Below are 22,304 nucleotides of genomic sequence, written 5' to 3' on the forward strand. Positions count from 1 at the left end.
ATAGTAAAGGTGTATCAATAAAAAAAATAAAGATATGTAATAAAATTTTAATATAAAATAAATTCAGGCGAAATATCACTAAATAATAATACACTTTATTCACAATAAAACTTCCTTAAACTGCTTTCAGCGAGTCATATTCTTTAGTATTTATTTATAGTATTGTGTTTATTCACATGTACCTTTATATACATATTATTTACGTATCATTTATTTTTAGTACATCCTCAGTTCTGATAAATTTTACTTTCCATTACTGCAGACCAATTACATATATACGTCCATAGAAAAAACATTCTTTCTCAAAGATTTGGAGACAGTTTGTACATATATATTTTATTTTTTCTTGTTTTAACTTAATTTGTTGTACTAAATCTAATTAAACTATCTAATTTAATTACAGTTTTCACTATGTTCAAAATAATAGACCATTGCAACTGCATTCCTTAATTAGCTCTCAGAAATTATATAATAACATATAGTTGTGATTTCTGACTAGTTTTAATTTTCTATAGTTTTTGAAGTACGGATACTGGGGTATATTCTGTTTCTTTTTTTGATTTTCTAACACCTTTCCTATGCTCGTAGAGGAGCCATCTGGAATTAAATTGAAAGTTTTAATAAGATCTTAAAATTTTAGATATATATATATATACTCTATTTGTGATATATAGCAAATAAAAAACAAACAATATATTAAAGAACATGTATATGTGTACAATAAGGTGATAAATTTTATTATCATGTATGAGTATATTCATAATAAAAAATGTTACTTGTTGAAATTGGTAAGAGCAATTTTAAGAAGGTATTATTTTATATTGTTTCCTTTGGATTTTTTAAACAACATCATCCTTGTGAACACAGTTTAAATAGTATTTCGCTGCTAGATTGATCCTCTACATTGAGTTATGAGCTATTTTGTATTACTGTGGCCCACACATGCGGGTTTATGTATATTCTATTGCATTGGTTTAAATATTCCGTATTGTATACCACTTGTAATTAATATAGATAGATAGACACACAGTAAAGAAAAAGGCATAAACAATTTATTAAAGGACAACAAGTATTGTTACAATACGGCGGCCTTATTGCTGAAAGCAATCTTTGTGTGTGTAAGCTTTGCTTTGCTTAAGCTATATGTGTGTACTACATATACATATATCTATCTATTGTATACATTAAATTTGACGAGGTCATTATATATACGTATAATTAGGGAAAATAACGAGATCTTATCACATTTTATTTATTTTCGAATTCCCCGATATTTCTTAATGAATGAATTTTGAAGATACTGTGAGTATAGTTTGCCGATATTAATATCGAGTTTCAATAGTCGCAACCAACGAATATGTGTAAAGGTAGACGAATATGTCTGCCTATAAAAGATTTTATTTAGCATGTACCCGCTGCTCTACAGTTTACCCGTGATCATGGCGGCTGAAACACTGCCGAAATATAGGGAACACAATAAAAATAAATTCAACGTTAGGTTGAAGATCACGTGATTTTTCCTAAGAATCGATTATATATTTTTTTATAATTTACGTAAATATTTTACAATTATATATAATAAAGAACGCCATCTAATCGCTAACGAAGCATAGTTTAAGCTACAGGGACTAAATCAAACCATTGATTTAAATAATTTTATTGCAAATATATAATACTAGCTGTGCCCGCGATTTCATCCGCGTGAAATTTACATATAGCCTGATGTATAACAATACTGTAAAGTTTCATCCAAATCCGTTGAGTAGTTTTTGCGTGAAAGAGTAACAAACATCCATCCATACTCACAAACTTTCGCGTTTATAATATTAATAAGATGAGTATAGAAAAACCTAGATCAATAGAATTATACTCATTAATAAAAATATTTAAATATTAATATTGACGACCTCGGTGGTCTAGCGGTCTAGCACACCGCTTTACGTCCGATGGTCGCGGGTTCGATTCCTCGCACGGCACAAACATTTGTATTCATGAGTATGATTGTTTGTATCGGTCTGGGTGTTTTCTATGTATGATATGTATGTATTTACGAAAAAAAAAATCTATGTATTTGTATCAGTTGTCTAGTACCCATAACACAAGCTTTAGCTAGCTTAACTTGGGTCTAGATGGCGCTGTGTGAATTGTCTTGAGATTATTATTATTATTTAATATAGTCCGAGGATAGAACTCAACCACAGTAAGGTGAGGCAGGCTATAACTACTAAGTTACTAAGTTTGTCGTGATATTAGTATTCGTAGGTCTATTAAACACTTGATAGGAAAAAAATATAACGTGTGGTGACCTCGTATAACACATAGTACGGGACAATTTCCGTTATATAAAACTAGTCGTGCACCGCGACTTTGTATTTTTTTAGTAATAAGAGATAGTTTATTTGTCGTCATGATGTATTAAAATCCTATCCTCGAACATCCAATAACAAACAAATAGACACACTTCCAAATATACCTATATATAAATATATAAAATAAAAAAATATAATATACAAATGAAAAAATATTATATTTATTTGTCTATCTATCTATCTCTTGTCTTTTTGTTCTTGTTAATCTTCGAAACTGCTGGACCGATTTTGACGGGACTTTCATTCGCAGATAGCTAATTTTTGGAGGAGTAACATACCTACTACTTTTATTTTAGAAATGTTATTTATTTTAATAATAAAATTAAATTCCACGCGGATGATGTCGGGGGTAACAACTAGTATTAATATATACAAAATTCACGAAGTCATGATAAACCGAGCATTTCCGGGCGGGTTTCTACTACATTAAAATTGCCAAACCATATGGTATTTTTGTGTTAACTAAGATGTTAGAAACGAATACAAACAAATAATTCAAAGATTAATACATAATATACTAGCTATGTCCGCGGTTTCACTCGCATGGAATTTATAGCCTATATATTATTCTGATGCTCCGATTATAAGCTATATTACTATAAAGTTTCATCAAGAACCGTTCAGTAGTTTTTGGGTGAAAGAGTAACAAATATCCATTCATACTCACAAACTTTTGCATTTATAATGTCAATAAGATTAGAATTAGTTAGCTAGTTAGAAAGACAGACAAAATAAAAACAAAGATTTTTTCCTGTTTATGTTAATTAAAAAAGCACAGATAAGAAATATTCAATTATTGTGTAATTCTTGGTACAGAATATTTCTTTTTTATATAAAAGACAATCTGAGACGTAGTTTTATATTGGGTATTATGTATAGATTAGGAACACATTGTTTAGGTTTTTTATTATATTAACTAATATTTGCACATAGTCTCTCTTATTCTTACGAGATGGAATAAAAATAACTGGCAGTCATTAAATTATAAGCTTACTTAAATGCGTATATTAATAAGTATATATAAAGATAAGTACACATACATATGTATATACACATATGAAGATACTTATCTTGACCTTACAATGATATTATCGTAATATTATCATTCTAAGGTAAGAACTGATTGATCTGACGGCCTCGTTGGTCTAGCGCTTTAGCACACCGCCTTACTTCCAATGGTCGCGGGTTCGATTTCTCGCATGGCACAAACATTTGTATTTCTGAGTATGATTGTACCGGTCTGGGTGTTTTCTATGTAAATTATATATTTACGAAAAAAATATATCTTTGTATTTGTATCAGTTATCTTGTACCCATAACACAAGCTTTAGCTAGCTTAACTTGGGTATAGATGGCGCTGTGTGAATTGTACTGAGATTATTATTGTTATTATTATTAAAGTGTAGATCAAGCCAGAGAGGTATTTCATTCATGACTAACTATTACCTGCGACTTTTCTTGGTTTTTGTGACAAAAGATAGCTTCTTTTCATATGTGATTCATATACTCCTTTAGTCGTGCATAGCTGACAAACAGATAGTCAGACACATACGTGTTTATATTAGGATGGATGATGATGAAATAGTCATCCGGCTAATATATAATAATAGTGCACTATTTAAATAAATATATTTTTATCCATTCGGGAATAGCACGTGACATAGCTATTTCTATAATGAAAATAACTACTTTTTAATGTAAGTGAGATACACAATAGTTAATAAAACGAACTAGTTGGTTGGCGGAGCCCTCCCAAAGATGAACTACGTGAACCATTACGCAGATCTTTCGCTCTTTTATTCTTTAGTTTGTTTTGGTAAAATGCAAAAGATCTTGATTAAAAATTCTGAACACACTATTGCGGGAAATTATACTTAGAAGTTACTGCCTTTTTATATATAATTTGAGTGAGCGAACAAACTAAGCCAAGAGGGCTGCGAACTATGTATATCGAGTGATACCAATTGAGAACTATTATGGGCAAGTTTATTTTAAGGTTTAAAAATAAAAACTTACGAGAAGACGCAAACAGCTGGCAATGTTAAGGCGGCACTCATGAGGAACACTGCTCCTGGTAGAACCTCCATGGTGGCAGTATAGACTTTTGTGTATAAAGGAACATAAACTAGAGGCATTATATTTTCCGTCAAACCAAATACAGAATTCACTTTTCCTGGAAAATAATTTTAAAAAATTCAATGTTTTTTTTTCGGGAAGACATACTGTATATTATTATTATTATAAATCATTAAGTCATATAAATAGAAATAACATGATGCATTAAAACAATTAATTACATAAAAGAGCAAGAAATTGAAACAAAAAAAAATTCATATACCAAAATAGTAATACCTACCATATATTACAATAAGAAAATAAAAAGAAAACAAATACCTAATTCATTGGGGGCTACAGTCTTCGAAATGATTGATCTCAAAGCCAATAATGATGTTCCATTGAGTATTTCCACAAGAGGTGCTGAAAGGTAATTTGTTTATTCAATTATTACCCAGTCTTTATGGTAATAAATATTTGTACATTCATTACAGGTTCTTGTAATGTAAATATACATGATATTAAATAATTATTTTTTGTTTTATATGACAGAATAATTAATTGAAAGAATAAAAATTCCGGTTCCATATAACTCGATATATTCCGTGAACTATGAACCGAAATAAACTTAAAATAAACAAAATTAATGGAAATAGTTTTTAAACACGTCAGTTTAACTATGTCACTGATATATCATCTTATTATCTACATATCATTATCGTAACTTTTTTTTCTTTATTTTATTACTGATGATGTTTTTCACTTTTATATTAATTTTCTTTTTAAAAGAATCATTGTAATTAAATGAAATTAGTATGATAAATTCATAATCACTATGTTCTCACATCTATGTATATTATAATGAGAGACAAAGGGATTTTGTTACCAAGAGAGTAGACTCCGAAAATACTGCATTCATTTAAGTCATTCTTTAATGTATGAAATAGCATAATTTATCAAGTGTGACATAATATTTTAACATAATCGTCACAATCTTATGATTATTCGAATGATTTCGGGTCTGATTAGTAGTTATTTTAAATTTAATGATCTAATATGGAGTATAATTATTTCTAATTAATATGCCATATCAAGCGATAGCGGGTTTATTCATCACAGATATACCTAGCATGGTACATCTGTGATAAATATTCTCGATGTGTATAAATAAACTCGCTGCATATAAATAAACTCACTGCGTATAAATAAATTCACTGTGTATAAATAAACTCACTGTGTATAAATGAACCCACTGAGGCCGTTAATGCTCGGTCAGTAAGCAAATCAATCAATATTACCATTTACGCGGATATTTGCTGCTTAAATTTTGCTACTTCACCGTCTGCATTATATATACATACCTTCTTTTATATATATGTTTAGTTTTCATGTTAAGTGTCATTATTTGTAATTCTTAATGAGTAGAATGTTCTTTCTGAGAGAGAATAACTTCTCAATATATATTAGATATATATACGCAAACTTAATATAGCACTTAGTTTCCTTACATTTCTGCAAACGAATGATATCCATCGATATTTATTTTTTATATAATTAATTATACAATTCTTAGCTTTAATAATAATATAAATATATGGCCAATAAATAGGCTACTAAATTATTATTGAACTGTTTGTTTGTTGGCGTTAAATTTATTTGCAAGCTAACAATGATATGCAGTATGTTACAAGAAATAATGTTGACCCAATAAAGTGCTGATAGAGTAGGTATACAATGTATTATATTATCAATTATTAATATAATATACATATAGATTATATTGTTCGTTGTAGATTAGAGCGGCTTATTTTTCTTAGTCTGTTTAGGAAATTAATAATTTATCTTTAGTTTCAGAAATGTTCCTCGATTTTTAGTATTTGCACTTTTATAGCATTGTAAAAAGATTGTTATAAGTTTTTTTTATAATCTTACTAATGTTATAAACGAGAAAATTTGTCAGTATGGATGGTTAGATGGATATTTGTTACTTCTTCACGCAAAAACTATTAAACGGATTTTGATGAAACATTACAGTAATACAGATCATCAGAATAATATATAGACTACAAATTTTCTGCGGCTGAAACCGCAAGAACAGTTAGTAATTTACAAACATTTCAATTTCGAATCTAGAGTAATAACTGTCTGATATTTTTCGAGTTATTTATGCCAATATGTCCAAAATAAGACTTATTAAAGAATATTATTGTTGGTTAGCTTTACGTTTATCTGAAAATTTTGAGATGTTCATGTTTTTGCGTCAAACATCGATTAAAGCTAGCTTACAATAGCTAATACTAATTAATAAAAAAGAAAATATTCAAATTTAGAACACCATTTTAAAGTTTTCGATTTCTTTATACTTTTTGTCGAGCTGGGTAAAATAAGTTTATAACGTAGTGATTACTTGCTCATATTATTGCTGGCCATAACTTCTTTATTTTTTATAAAAAAATACGAAAACTTAAATTTGGAATCCGACCCATGTGGTATTCACCACCTAATTGTGACTTACCTATATAAAAGATTTTCTCATTAGGAGCGAAACAATAAACGAAGGACCCAGCGATTTTGCTGACAGTTGATATGATGCCCAGTATAGAGTCGTGCCATTTGAGCTGTTTACTGAACACAGTTATTGAGAATAGTGTACCTGAAAACATTACACAATTTAGGTAAGGTGTACTATATCACTATATCAGAGGATTGTTTTTTATATGTCTATAACTTTATTGAGTATATGACTTTATGTATTTGTGTTGTGGGATTGATGCTACAATTGCAACTAAGGGTAAAGCAGTAATTTAATAATAACTCTTTGTATAACATACGGCGCCATCTATTTCTAGTTTACCCTTGATCATACTCATAATAATAATAAATCTTTTTTTTAACTTGGATAAAGACAACTGACAGTAATACTTGAACACATTTTTTGTAAATATATATCATTTATGCACCGCCAACAATCTTTCTCTGCACCACTCATGGTTCACTGGTAGATAAGGCCACAAGGTGTTAAATCCGCCATATGGACATGTACACTTTATTTTTATACATTAAAGTTAAATAAATAAAATAAATAATAAGACATAGAATATTCATAGACATTATTCAGACCGATAAAACCAATCATACTCATGAATGTTTGCATCGTACGAGGTATCGAACCAGTAACCTCCGATGGTTACGGATACATCCACCGAGGTGGTCATGAAATATACTCATTAAGATAATGTGCAAGTATAGAAACTGCCAACTATCGGAATTGTGAGAGCTAGACTATATAAATAGTCATTGATCGATCTGCAAGGGGAAATAACTAGAGTTGTGATTCAATAGTGAATACATGTTAAGATTTCACGCTGTATTTCTTGAAATACATTTTGTTACTCTATCGGATAAGTTATCTTCATCCTTTCATCCTTTACCGGTACCCGGCAGCGTGCACGTAACAACAAAATGTTATGTTAGATTACAATGGTGTGATCACTAGACGCTATGACATAAATAAATTACCAGTGAGTTTTATAATATATAATACTAATGATAAGCTAATCATATAAGCTTCATTTATGATAATATATAGTCTCTAATGTACTAGAGTTATCAGTAATATAGTTAACTAGTATAACAAGTTTCCTAATGCCATGAATGTAATAACAATTTTGAATGATATAAGGAATAATATGTTACATGATGATAATTGGGTTTTTTTAATGGATGATAATGGATTAGTGTACCCGTCTGTGCTAATGATTTACATCAGGGCAGGATGATAAGATGAAAATGAGGGTAGGTCAGTTAGGCCATCGTGACACTTAATCAGGTTTTTTAGTAGAAATAATGATGGTTTCCAATGGAACCGCGTAAACGTCAGCCTGATATTATACCTTACTATCAATGGGGTCAGAGGCCATATTACTAACAATCTTATACGATGGTTTTTTAACCATGATATGTAATGGTGTAATGGTGAATCGCGTAAGGTCAGTCTTACATGGTGGATGACTAGCAGTAGGGTCATCAGTCCACATTACTAACTGTAATGATTTATATCATAACATAAATATCATATAATAATAATGATAGTAAAAATATGCCCTGGATAATTCTCACAGCACCATCTAGTCCCAAGCTAAGCTGTGCTTATACCAGACAATTGATAGAAAAACGAAGATTTTTTTTGTAGATACAAATAATCATAGCCTTGAATGAATATCATAGTTTGTACTATGCAAGGAATTGAACCCTCAACCATGGCGGTGTGTTAAACAGCTAGACCACCGAGATCGTATAACTATACATACCAATTGTGTGTGTAACAAAGTTGTACGTTTGAAAAATACTAAATTTTACTTCGTCCCAGCTGAACCGATATCTCGTTGACATGTACATTATTGATATTTCACCTGAAAACAACAATCAACGGTCAGATTCCATGCCACATTCTGATTAAAAAGCAAATTATAATCTATAAAATTTATATATAGTTAATACTATAGTTAAACACTAAAATTATAACAACTAAAAGGATAAATGCGAAAGTAACTCTGTCTTTCTGTCGGGTTTTCACGTGGAAACAGATTTTAAATAAATTTGGTCACAGATCTAGATTGTGAAAAAGGAGGCTACTTTATAATACGAGTTGTGAGGGGTTGAAATGAGCTATGAAAGATCGTATCGAAGTGTCGTCATTTTTAAAGCTAGAAATAGAAATAATCTTTATTCAAATAACAAGTACTCATTACAAGTACTTTTTAATAGTCATATTTTCATTTTACCACTCATTCAATGCAGATTCATCACAAGAAGTATGAGAAAGAAACTTGTGTATTGCTCTTTTTATTACAGCTATAAGCTTGAAACTTATTTTTATAGGCTCTTGATTAAATATAAATAAATATGACAAAATCTTGTAATCAATTTTATTTAAGGGAAAATATATAAAATAGAGGATGAAAGTTTTTTATGGAAATTCGTCATTTTTAAAAACTACAACGACGTCATGAATATCATTTTCGTATAATAATTAGCTTAAATAATTAAAATGCTACCAAAGGTCACATTCATTATTCTACGCAGACGAAGTCGCGGGCACAGCTAGTTAAATGTATAAATATGAATAGAATAGAATAGAATAGAAAATCATTTATTCAAATAAACTTACACTGAAGCACTTTTGAATAGTCATTACATTTTTTTTAATCTACCGCTCGTTCGGAAAGCTGTCTCATCACAAGAAGAACGAGCAAGAAACTTGCGTGTTGCTCTTTTAAATAATTTTATTATTACTTTACATTTTCAAGTTTAAGTGTGTGAATACAAACCACCAATTAGCACTAATTCAATTAAATAATCAAAAAGAAAAAATATTGAATACATAACCAACTGGTTAAACAATTAATAAGAGGAAATCAGTCATAGTGATTAGAGCAGACCAGTCCCTACAAGCAGCACCCGTTCACGAGTATGACGGATGAGCCAGCCATCACTGCGCTCGACCATATTTTAGGGAGCCCAATGACCCGGCCCACCACGCCGCCACAAGTCTGGACATTTTAGTGAGCATGACTACTCAAAACACTAGACCACGTCAAAGCTACTTACAATTGCCATCTGATAGTTATAGTATTCACATTTTACATACGAATGCATGCGGCAATTAATACAAAAACCGCTACGCTTTCATATTTCTAAAATCAATCAATTAAATCAAGAAAGCAATGAGAAAATAAAATTATAGCGTTGTATGCTAATAAACTAATTATTTACTTGATATGTTGTCATCTATGAATTCGTCTATCCTGTAATAGGCTTTCTTACATAAAAATTGTTTAATAATATGTTATTTATAAAGTGTATATGTAATCAATCAGAAAATAATTGAATGTAATCGCTATAACTGCAGCATTGTCGTTATCGAATAAATGTTTCGTTTGATTACTGCTAATTAGTTATTAATATTAGTTACAAAATTTACAAAGTATTTGTTTTTAAATGTATTTTGAATATCGAAATGTTGGTACTATTGTTATTATTACAAATTAGAAATAACTAATTTTTTAATTTCGAATTTCTATTGTTAACCATGTATCGATTGAAGAAATTAGCAATTCGATGCATTTTTGTATGTAAGTCATTATTATTGTAAAGTCATAATCGTCAAAATCGAATTCATTTATGAAAGAGTTTATCTTATACATGGTTCATTTCACAAGATAAATTCTTTCATGGGCTTGTAGTCTATTATTTAAATTTTAATGTTGTTTACTAAAGTTTTTGTTAGACAATTTTAAAATTTAAATATAATTATAACTTCGAAGACAGTCCGATGAAGACATTTTACTATACTAATTTATTTCAGATAAAAATCCGAGTTTATTAGGGCATAAACTCGCATAGAATGAACATTTCTTTAATAAAATGTGAAGTCACAAAAGATAATTCATACACACCTAAAACTATAACTTCTTACTTATTTATTTTGCTTTATTATATAAGTACCAAAAACTAATGTTTTTTAAAACGACTATTTTGAATGAATTAACAAAAGACTAAAATATTTTAATATTCATCACATTTAATTTAAGTATAAAAAAAATTCGGAATCCATAAATATATTGATAAATTTGAATATTTTCTTCTGTTTTGGTACACAGTGTGTATATTATGAATATTTCTTTATTCCACTTCACAAAATATGTATATAAAGAAACATACATAACAATAGTTTCTCTTTTGTTATGCGTAGTGTCCCCTCTTGAGGTTTTTTCCGTTCTGGATCGGGAGATAAAAAATAATTGTATTGTTGATCTCTATGTTTATTTGCAGAGATAATAGACGTTACTCGATTCGACTTTTTTGTATGCATTTTTTTTTATTTTTGATCTCAGTACCGTTTTCTTTATCAATCGATTTATTTTTGATTTTATTTATTTCATTGTTACGGCATTATAACATACTATCCAAATTGGTGTTACAATTTAATACAGTTTATATATAAAGATATGATTACACCAATTCAAACATTCTAAAAATTCAGAATATTTTTGAATTAGAATTAGATTTAGGGATAATGTACGGTGGACAGTAGGGTTAAAAAATATAACGTGCACAAGAGAATGGAAGATCTTACCAAACATGGGTCCAAATAGAATACTGACGACAATCAGCAGAGCACACACACGAATCCTCCTTTTGTTCGGTCCATTTTGGAACACCACTCTCATGGTTTCCTTAATGCTGGATAAATCGAAGAACGTTCGCAAGAAGTAGCGGAAGCCGCGACGATCATGCTGTGAGTAAGAATAGAATAGTATTATTACTGTATAAAGAAAATGTATGTTCCTAGAATGATATTCATTATCCGATAGTCCATATGATGGAGAGTATAGACACTACAGCACCACACAAATTGTCGCGGGACAACAATGGTATTGCTTCAGCTTGGTAATTGCTGAAAACTAAGATATCATGCCTTCATACACTGCAATTTTCCTTTAAGCCGAAATTCAAAATCAGAATTAGGAGTCAAAATTAGGATTGAAAATAGATTTCAAATTATTGTTATAAACCGGATATATTTGTTTTAGATAATAATGTATTCACTGGGATGAATGAAATAGAAAAACTTATTACGCCGACTTGAAATAAATGGGATAAGAAAGAAGCAGATGATGATATATATATAGATTCACAAAATACCTGACCAGTTTTTTTAAAACCTTGTACCTATAGAAAGCTTAGCTTAGAAAGTCATCGCAGATTTTCAAGAATATTGAACGCCGGAAATAGAATTATTAGCGCTTTAAGGAAATATCAAAAGTGCCACTGACAACAGCAATAAATTCAAATCTTACTGTATTCTCCTCAAATTTTCAAACGGTGCAATAGATGAGCACTGCACACTTGTAGTAATTAAGACCTATATATCAGTTAAAAAATTGAAGTATCTGGAAGATTTGGCTTTTAAGATGTATGGAATCAGAAAGAGCATGTGTGGTTGACAGATATAATGACAAAACGGATGTATGTGAAATTATATCAATACTACTCACTACTCTATACTTTTTGTTTTATTCTCTTTTAAAGCTTCTAACGTCCTAATATTTATGTATGACTAGTTACATCTTTAGAATACTTTTGTATGTGGACACTTGGACACTTGTCAAAGTCAACATCTTTATTTTACTGATTGCGGGTATACAGAAAAAAAATTGGAAATACCTTCATATGTTCGGCAGTCCTTTCTGGATCTTTCAATAAAAATATATTGTACAATAAGTTTAACAAATGTAAACCTCCACTAATACTATAACATCCATAATACCCTATGGTTTTTAGTAGTATACCACTTAAACCAGTTCCGATCGGAAAACTCACAGTCACACAAAAATTCACTAATCCCATTCTAAAGGTCCGATTTTCAACCGTCGTGATAGCGCTTATATAACAGAAGATAGTTAGAAATACAATGCACCAATTACCAGTGATACTTTCAATAATTGCTTCTATCAACATAAAAACTTCTAATGAATACTCGTTGAAGAAAATAACATATATTGTACTGTTCACACAAGCCAACAATTGTCCTAAAATTGGTATTATTATAAAAATTTTTCGATATCCTGTCATATCTGACCATGAACCCACAAAAAGGGCTAATAGGGAGGGAATTGTCGCTGTTAAATACGTCTTCATTGCCACATATGAAGATACTAATTTTTGAGTTTCTTTCTCGTAAATATTTTGAGCGTGCATGTTTTGGTTTCTCAATCCAGAACAGATCTCATCTGTGAAGTTCAGATTCACTCTGCATGCTTTGTCTAGATTAATATTCTGAGTAGTCTGCATTGAGAACATGCAAGCTAGAATAAACAGTACCATAGACGGTTCTACTGTAATAAATCTAAATACGTTTCCAATTGAACTTATGAAACTTTTCTTATGTTCAACACTATTTGTCTCAGTTTTGGTAAGAGGTTCATTTTCTTCATAATCCTTTATTATTCCTTTTTCTCTTTTTTTAATATTAACAACACTATTTTCATTTGCATTTGGATTTTCTATACTATTGCGTCTATTTTGTTCTTTCATTATTTCTTTATTTTAATTTATATGGATCCCGGATTTTCTAAACTGTTTCACTCAACCGTCTATTTACAACTGATCCAAGCCCGGAAAGTTTGTTACTATCTTGTGCATATCATCAAACCCAATTTGCTAATGATATTTTATCGATGTAATCGTAAATGGATATATTTGTGTACAATTTCTATGTCTAACGTGATATAGATAAGGAGATATATAACAATTGTCCTTTAATGTATCATCTTTATTCTCGTGTAAACTACAAAGTAATATAATAATGGATACAATTTGTAACAATCCTTGTATAGTCTAGGAAGTTTCTGTCTATATCTAATATACATTCATCTGATGATTCTGCTAATAGTGACTACATAGACTTGAAGAGTACAGTGTTTGTGATAGAGTAGAGGGTATATGTATAACTACGCATGTGTACTTTCTTTTGTACATATAGAATTACCAAAGAAATTTTGATTGGGAAAAAAATTTATAACATTAAGTTTCGTTATGACATGGCAGAATATAATAAGGAGTAAGTAAGACAGACAAATGAAAACAGCGACTTTAATTTCTACTATTATATATATAGATGTAAAATTATATTGTTATATAGGTAATTAAGGTTTCAATGACCTAATATTGATTAGATTTGGATAATAATTTAATTTGTACACACATAGCAATTCTGGATTGGCGCTTTTATCGATACATACGATTTTTCTATGTAAATACATATTTAGAAAGCATAGCAAGCAATGGCACGAGAAAATAAATGATTTGTCTTCTGTAATGTTTGGCAATCTCAAAATATAGTTTAAAATTGAAATTGAGCAAATTTTTAACATATTTACGTATAGAAAACTATTTATGTTCATTATCAGCGAGTAACATGGGCTGAATTTCATTTTAAAAACAATTAGAAAAAGAGGTTATTGCGCTTTTGCTACGCAGTTGTCTTGCAGTTGTTGGTTATTTAGAAAAATTCAGAATATTATCCCTTTTGTTTTATCGAAATATTTACGTATAGCTTCATAAATAACACAACTTTTACCTGGCAAAGATTTTTCAAATATTGCCCAGTTGACTGACGTAGATGATATTTTTTTAATTATGTTGATTAACATCGTAGCGTTCCCCTCGATATATCTCACACTACACTTGCAATTTAAAAATAATCATAAGGAACTTCTACTTGTTGCACAGAAAACTGTGCTCTGATATTTATGTATTTATTTATTTCAACAACTTTAATGCACATAATTCAAATTTCAAAGTAAATATGGCGGACTTAACACCATGTAGTCCAGTCAACCATTTGTGGTGCAGAGAATAATTATTGGCGATGCAAATATAAATAAATGATACAATGAACAATACACATACAAATATATATGAATAAATAGCTATATACATATACACATATATAAACTATACATAAATACATGTCAATGAAATATCACGTGCAGCCACAAACTATGGAAGATATCTGTAATTAATATAAATGGTAATATTTTACAGCTATATCATATTTATTTATTCTATTTTATTTTAGCAGATGACTGGTGAACTTCATTAAGAAATATCAAAATAATAGGCTTACAATATAAGCCCCTACTGTTAAGATTAATGCAAAACATTGTTTAGTTATATGTTATTACAAAGCAATAATAGGCACTTTATTACTTGAGTCGTCTGTCAAAATTCTTTATAAGACTGTATTAGTTATACAAAAATATAGTATATAATAAAATTCTTAATAGAAAATACATTATGAATATGAAGTATAAAACTATATGGCCAGTACGTCAGCAACAAGTTCACTTGTATGTATATGTAATTAGCTGTATATGTATGTTTGTATACTGATTGGAATAAAACATACACAAATTTTAAGTGAAGCCTACCACAAGATATTAGTCAAGACCAAGAAACACGTAAACTAGCAAGTATATCTAGATTCTACAGATGTTCTGGGTTCTACTACGTTAATAAAGTTCCTTATTAATGTAAATATATTATTGTATATATAGAAGATGGGTTTTTGTTTGGTATATACATACATATATGTTTTTAAGGTTGCGTTTACCACAATGTCGATTGTTTTTTACACTTATATATCAGAGAAATTATGTTTATATGAATTTGGATCTAAAAGTTTTCATAATTTTCTAGAAAATTAACCAAAATATTTAAGCAACAATATCAGTTAACATTGTTAAATGGCTTGATGGATTTTAATAAATGAGATGTCGTTAAATTCATCTTAATTGGCGGTTGATATTGGATATACGAGTATCTTAGAGAACGGATTAGGGTTGTTTGATGATATTAAAACATATTTGTCATACATTGTTACAAAGTATGCTGAAATATATTCTGAAAGCTGGAAAATACATATTTACACTTTTTGTAGATACTTCGGTTATTGTTTTATTGTATACTGGAAGATGGAATCTAGAATGCCACATAGGAACCTAATAAGTTCAAATAGCATATTTATTGTATCTATATAATATATCTTATTGGTAAATATATAACAATTACCTTTTTTTGATCAGCACTTCTTATTGGATCCTTTAAGATGAATATATTATACAGAAGATTTAGTAAATGAAGAACACCAACTAACCCGTAGGCTCCATAGTAGCCTAGATATTTTAAAATAACACCATTTAAAGCCATTCCAATTGGAGCACCCACTGTTAATGCAAAATTAACCATACCCATTCGAAAAGTTCTAGTTTCATCTGTCGTTATAGCACTTATATAGGCAAATATAGTTATAAGAAATATAGCCATTCCCCCACTAACAGAATCAATGACTGCTTCAGTAAGAACAAAAGTATGTAAATTAGTTTCTTCAAGAAAATACACATTTAGTATACTACTAAGACAAGCCACAAATTGTCCGATTATTGGCATTATTAAGAAACATTTTCTATGTCCTGTTTTATCAGAAAAAGATCCAACAAAGATGCCCAACAAACATGGAATTGTAGCAGTTATATAAGTCTTCGTAGCAAAAGCTGATGTCACTAATTTTTGTACTTCTTTTTCGTATGAGTTTTGGCTTTCTATGTCTTGTTTCTTGAGAGCCGTGCAAATTTCATCACTATAATTTAAATTCACTCGACACGCTTTCTCTAAACCTAAGTTTTGTGCCGTTAATGCCATAATTATGTAAGGAATTACAAACAAAATAACAGAAGGTTCCACAGTCACATTTTTGATTGCAAGCGAGAGAGATTCACAGCAAGTTGCTTTTGACTTTTCAGTTATAACTTCACTTGGTCTAAAAGGTTCTTCTTCAGCAGTTTCTTCAGTATAGTTTTCATTTTCCGCGTTAGTATTACGATTTGTAACTTCCATTGTTAATAGTGATGGAATCAGAGACGCATTATGTAGTAAACTGTTAGTTCTGGAAAAAATATTTATGGCCATACGGTAATCAATGGCATTGATCCATAATCTTTTATAGATAATTATTCGATAATATTATATTCGTCAGTACTATGATTAAGCTAAGATATTACTAAAACAGTTTAATTTTATCTAGTAATATTTATAATGGCTATTCATATATGAGTATTTATTTATTAAAACTATGTCAATATTGTATTGTATTATAGTTTGACTATAGTTGTATAAAACCGGTTAGCTACCGTTATTTAACCAAATTTATGGTTAGAAATCCGACTGACAAAGAAAAAGAGTAAATAATCTGGCTTTTTATTTTATAGTCAACTACTAGGGAAAAAGAAAAATTGTTATTCACAAATATTTAATTTACATAATCGAGTTTCAAACACGAGTACTTTTTTGTAAATATAACGTAACTAAAATATACAAACTCAAAATACCTACATGGGTAGGTATATTTATTAAGTACCAAAAAACATACCTATCTATGTAGATAATAAAATTGAACAATGGAGACGTTGCCGCTTCGATTAGTATTAGTAGCAGATCATGCGTCATGCGTGGCGAACGAACGCGAGCGGAGTACATATTCTAATGTACTGAAAGTATATATCGTCATCTCCTTTGCGCACAAATGACACGAAAGGTGCGTTCCTTTCAGGGAGTTAGGCTAGTTTCGCGGTTACAGTGAACAGTAGAGTACGTTTGTTTGTTGTAGTGCGAAGCTTTCATTTGCGAACTAAAGATGCCGCGTAGTGATGGTGTTTGGGAACATTTTATAACGAAACATGAAAGTGATAGCAAAAAATATGCTATTTGTAAATACTGTAACACTCAATATAAATCTGTTCAGCGACCTAGACTTAAAGAACATCTATTAAAGTGCAAACAATGTCCAAATGAAATAAAAAAAATGTTTCGTACTGAAAAAAGTAGTGATTACGCCAATAATCCGTCAGTTTCGGCTTTACCAAATGCATCAAAATTGTCACATTCGCTAACGATAGACTCAGCGAACACATCAAGTGCCATCAAGACCACCACATGCGCCGTAGAAAATATATCGACATTATCTGATTTAGAGTCATCCACGCGCGAAGGTTTTTCTGCTAGCTATGTAGACACTGCTGTAGCGAGAGCCATTTATGCTAGTGGAGTTTCGTTGTCGCTGCTAGAAAGTGAATATTGGAAAAACGTTTTCAAAGCTTTAAACCCATCTTATACAGTGCCGTCCAGAGATGATTTAAGTAAATCACTTTTAGAAGCTGAGTACATGCGAATTAAAAAGGATATCGGTGATATCCTTACGAAATCTACGACTCTTAGTCTAATTTGTGATGGATCGATAAATGTTGTTGGTAAAGGGGTGCTCAATTTTATAATTACATCGCCGAAACAAATTTTTTATAATGCCCTGCCTAATATATACCCTGAAAGTCAAAGAGAAACAGGTAAATTTTTGAGTGAGAAAATTATTGAAATTATTGATGAAGTTGGCCCCACGAAATTCGTGGCCGGAATATCTGAGAATACCGCTGATATGAAGGCAGCTTGGGCGATTGTAACAGCTAAATACCCTCATATTGCTTATGTAGGATGCGTAAGTCATGCTTTAAATTTGATATATGAAGATGTTTTTGAAATAACTCTTTTTACGGAGGTCCAACGTAATGTCAAAACAGTAATCGATTACATAAAAAGTACGCACGTTATACAAGCATCATTTGAAAAGCTTCAAATTGAAAAATACGGCCAAACCAGAACTAGTATTAAATTATTTTCAGAAACGAGGTGCAGCGAGAAATATCTTATGATTAAATCCTATAAAGAAAACAAAGACACGCTCAATTTGTTTGCTACGTGTCCTGTAAATCAACGTCGTACAAAATATAAAAACTATAATTTTTGACAACACGTTATGGAAAAAAGTTGATGAGGTGGTAAAAGTTCTCGAACCAATGGCCAAGGCTATTTCGATATCTGAAAATAATACTGCTACACTTTCAGAGGTGCCTTTTATTTTCAATTCATTGTACCAAGAGTTAACCACCGAATTGGAAAAAGCACAATGCTTGAGCGAATCGGACAAAAAAGAGATAATATTAACTATCCAAAAAACAAAAGAATTTTGCTTGAAGCCCATTCACTACGCGGCACACCAACTGGATCCAAGATATTGCGGCGTTTATCTAAGTGACGCAGAAATAAGTATGGCTGCAGAATATTTACAAAAAGTTTCTATAACGTTAGACTTTGAAGTTTCTAATGTACTTAAAAACATGGCAGAATTTAAAGTAAAAGAGAAGTTTTTTGATGAACGCAAAGCCATTTGGACTCCAGTTAATAAGTTAGAACCCAGAGTATGGTGGAAAACTTTTGCGTCTAACCTAGACATTGCTAAAATAGCCATCAAAATTCTGAGTGTGCCCCCATCATCTACTTCAGAACGTAATTGGAGCCGTTTTTCAACGGACACTGAAAACAGAAAGTGGCTATGTAATTCAACAGTGAAATTAATGATCATTCGGTCCAATTTAAGCTTATCCAATGTGTCAGTTGCTGAATTATCAGACCAAGACGGCACTGATATGAGTGATAATGAATTTGAAATTACGAACAATGAACGCGATAGCCTTTTGTAATACGAGTATATTTATTTAAATTATCACACATAATATACTCTAGTATCTAAGAATATAATAAGTAAATACTAAGTATTTACTAATTGCTACCAAATTACCTGTAATTGTTTTACCATTATTTTCATTTAATGGCATTTTTTAATCTAATAGTAGGGTTAATAACTGTAAACGTTTTAAAAACTATATTTTTTGCATCAATTCATCATATCAATCATTCAATGCTTTCGCATTTGTCCAATTTATGTGCAATAAACTTGCATATTATTAGGTTTTTCTCCTTATATTTTCGTCGATTTCGATGGAAAATAATAATGTTATCATGACGGACGCATCTTTGAATTGTTTTTGCAACTTAGAGATTTTAGACTGGAACTCATATTCGCCATCGGACCTTGTCAGAATAATTTGCTCATGTAACTCCGGTACTTGACTGTGAGAATTGCCGCAATATGTAGAATGGTCATCAACATTAATCAATGTTTAGTTTAATTTTTTTGGAGGTTAATTGTCAGTGTGTTCAGTAAAAGTAGATTTTATAATTGGTTATTAGAAAAAGTGTTTTTATAGTAATAAGGATTCTTTTAACTAGCTAAAATATACAAACTCAAATTATCTTATTATATTTTTTATTTATTTATATTAATTATATGAGTTGGCAAGTTTATTAAGTACCACAAATATACCTACCTATGTAGGTAATTTGAACAATGGAGACGCTGCTACTTCGATCGAACGAATTGGCAACGTAATAAAGTTATCTTAACTGTTAAGGATTCTTTTAACATTATAACTTTATTTGTTGACATATTTTAAAACAAACAATTTAATTTAACTGTTAGAAATATTTCTAAATTTTAATTCAATTATTAAACGTATCCTAATAATGTATATTAATGGATTGGATCCCTGTAAGCTGATTGTAATACTGTATTCTGCAAATAAATAAATGATTACAAACAAATACATGATACTTTTTCTACATCTGATTTTGATATGGTGATATTACCTGAAAAAATGTGTTAAACAGAGAAAATAAAAAAAGAAAGTTTAAAAAATACCACATGATTGGGTAATATTTTTGCAATTTACCTGTATTCTCTAAGTTTTAAGCAATGATTTACTGCATTTTATAATCAAATCATTTTAGTGCAATACATATTCGTTTTAATTTTGGTATGGCACCTCAAATTAGGGCCTAACATATGAAATTGGCGTTTTATAAGGGAGTAACCTAAAGTTGATTTCTACAAAATATAATGTATTTATTTAATCAAAGTCTGTACCTTTGCTATTTATGCACTTTTGCCATCTCATAGGTAGTTCATCAAACCTAAACCTAAATTCATACGGAAATCAATAAAATCTTTGAAGGCGCTTTGGAATGCCGCATCCGAGTTGATTTTTTTTCCCTGCAAGAAGTTATCCAAATTTCGAAAAAACATGGTAATCTATTGGAGCTTGTCCAATTTAGTTTGTCTGTTGTGTAGTGTGTCGTCCAGCGTTGTCCTGAAACAGCAGTGGCCTACGGAGATTGACCAGCCGCGGTTGTTTAGCAGCTAGCTTTTCCATCATCGTTTGCAATTGCTGACAAAAAAAAAACCTCTGCCGTAATCGTCTGACCAGATTTAAGAAAGCTGAAGTGGTTCGCTTCAGCTTTCTTACTTAGCTACACCGGCATTAGTCCACTAAATCCTCACAAGTAAATTTTTTGAGTCAATTTTCGCTTGGGGTAGGATTTGGCTGGTTCTGCCATTACGATGAGCATTTCCGATTATCGTACAAGATACACTTTTCATCACAGGTAATGATTCGATTTAAAATCCCTTCATTATTATGCCGGTTGACTAATGTAACGCAGCAGTCTACGCGTGTTTGTCGATTTGCTCCACTCAATTCATGAGGGACTCACTTTTCAAGCTTTTTCACCTTCCCAATTTGCTTCAAGTGGATTAAAACAGTTTTGTCACTAATATCACAGCCTGCAGCTAACTCAGACGTTATTTGTGATGGATCCGCTTCCACAATAGCCTTCAATTCTTCATTATCAACCTTGGACTAAGGCCGCTCACGTTTTGCAGGTCGAAATTTTCAGAATGAAAACGTTGTAACCAAAAACGCACTATGTTTTCTTTTACTACACCACTGCCATATAAATCATTAAACATTCGAGCCGTTTCTGCAACACTAGTGCCACGGCGATACTCGTACTCTTAAATAACGCGATATTTTTAGTTTTCCATTTTAAACTGAGTGACGCAAAGAAAAAACCAAAAATGGAAAAAATATATGGATTACTGTTTTCGAAAAACAAATGCATGAGTAAATAGCGGTCCTCACCAAAGAGAAGATATTTCAGATCAGAGTGGCCAGTACGACAAAACACCAATTTCATACGGAAGAACCTAATAATTGCAGTGCCATACCAATATGCTTTATAGTAAATCTCTATAAATCTTCGTATTTCAACCTATATGTATCAAATAAACTTGCAGACGTGTGGTTAACACTGAATTTTCCGCAGTGTAATACATATTTATACAATTATAATGATAGCTACTTGTTCAGACCTTAGTTTATTGTACAATTTTGGAATACCAACATAAAATAGGGCATGTCCTTAATGGATATCATATTAGAAACCTGTTCGCAACTCGTCCGTTCTAATCGGGGACTGCTGGTAAAATGCCTTTTTTGTTCGATTCACCGTTCCTAGGTGCCAACTTGT

At 30.6% G+C, this 22,304-nt stretch overlaps 2 protein-coding genes across 2 annotated transcripts; both read right to left on the reverse strand.

Annotated features, from left to right (window-relative positions):
- Positions 1-70: 70 nt before the first annotated feature.
- LOC131854341 (lysosomal proton-coupled steroid conjugate and bile acid symporter SLC46A3-like) lies at positions 71-13,623 on the reverse strand. Its single transcript, XM_059205450.1, has 7 exons — positions 12,654-13,623; positions 11,563-11,722; positions 8,735-8,836; positions 6,940-7,077; positions 4,764-4,847; positions 4,386-4,542; positions 71-597 (listed from the first exon to the last, which is right to left on the reverse strand). Exons 1-7 carry the CDS (start codon positions 13,521-13,523, stop codon positions 510-512), a joined length of 1,599 nt encoding a protein of 532 aa, XP_059061433.1. The 5' UTR covers positions 13,524-13,623; the 3' UTR covers positions 71-509.
- Positions 13,624-14,973: 1,350 nt separating this feature from the next.
- On the reverse strand, positions 14,974-16,886 carry LOC131854347 (proton-coupled folate transporter-like). The gene is made up of 2 exons (XM_059205455.1): positions 16,062-16,886; positions 14,974-15,003 (listed from the first exon to the last, which is right to left on the reverse strand). The coding sequence occupies exons 1-2, from the start codon at positions 16,884-16,886 to the stop codon at positions 14,974-14,976; spliced, it is 855 nt and encodes a 284-aa protein (XP_059061438.1).
- Positions 16,887-22,304: the final 5,418 nt, after the last annotated feature.

The sequence above is a fragment of the Achroia grisella genome, unplaced genomic scaffold, assembly GCF_030625045.1.
Source record: "Achroia grisella isolate CSIRO2021 unplaced genomic scaffold, CSIRO_AGI_Agris_v1 utg976, whole genome shotgun sequence".
NCBI lineage: Eukaryota > Metazoa > Arthropoda > Insecta > Lepidoptera > Pyralidae > Achroia > Achroia grisella.

Bases quoted from the DNA above. Each gene is read 5' to 3' on its own strand.
- LOC131854341 (XM_059205450.1), bottom strand. From the start codon at position 13,523: ATGAAAGAACAAAATAGACGCAATAGTATAGAAAATCCAAATGCAAAT. The intron at 8,837-11,562 runs GTAAGATCTTCC...TGTTGTTTTCAG, and splicing joins TCTATTTGGACCCATGTTTG to GTGAAATATCAATAATGTAC. The intron at 4,543-4,763 runs GTATTTGTTTTC...ATTATTTTCCAG, and splicing joins TGTAGCCCCCAATGAATTAG to GAAAAGTGAATTCTGTATTT.
- LOC131854347 (XM_059205455.1), bottom strand. From the start codon at position 16,886: ATGGAAGTTACAAATCGTAATACTAACGCGGAAAATGAAAACTATACT. The intron at 15,004-16,061 runs GTAATTGTTATA...TATTAATTACAG, and splicing joins GAAGTGCTGATCAAAAAAAG to ATATCTTCCATAGTTTGTGG.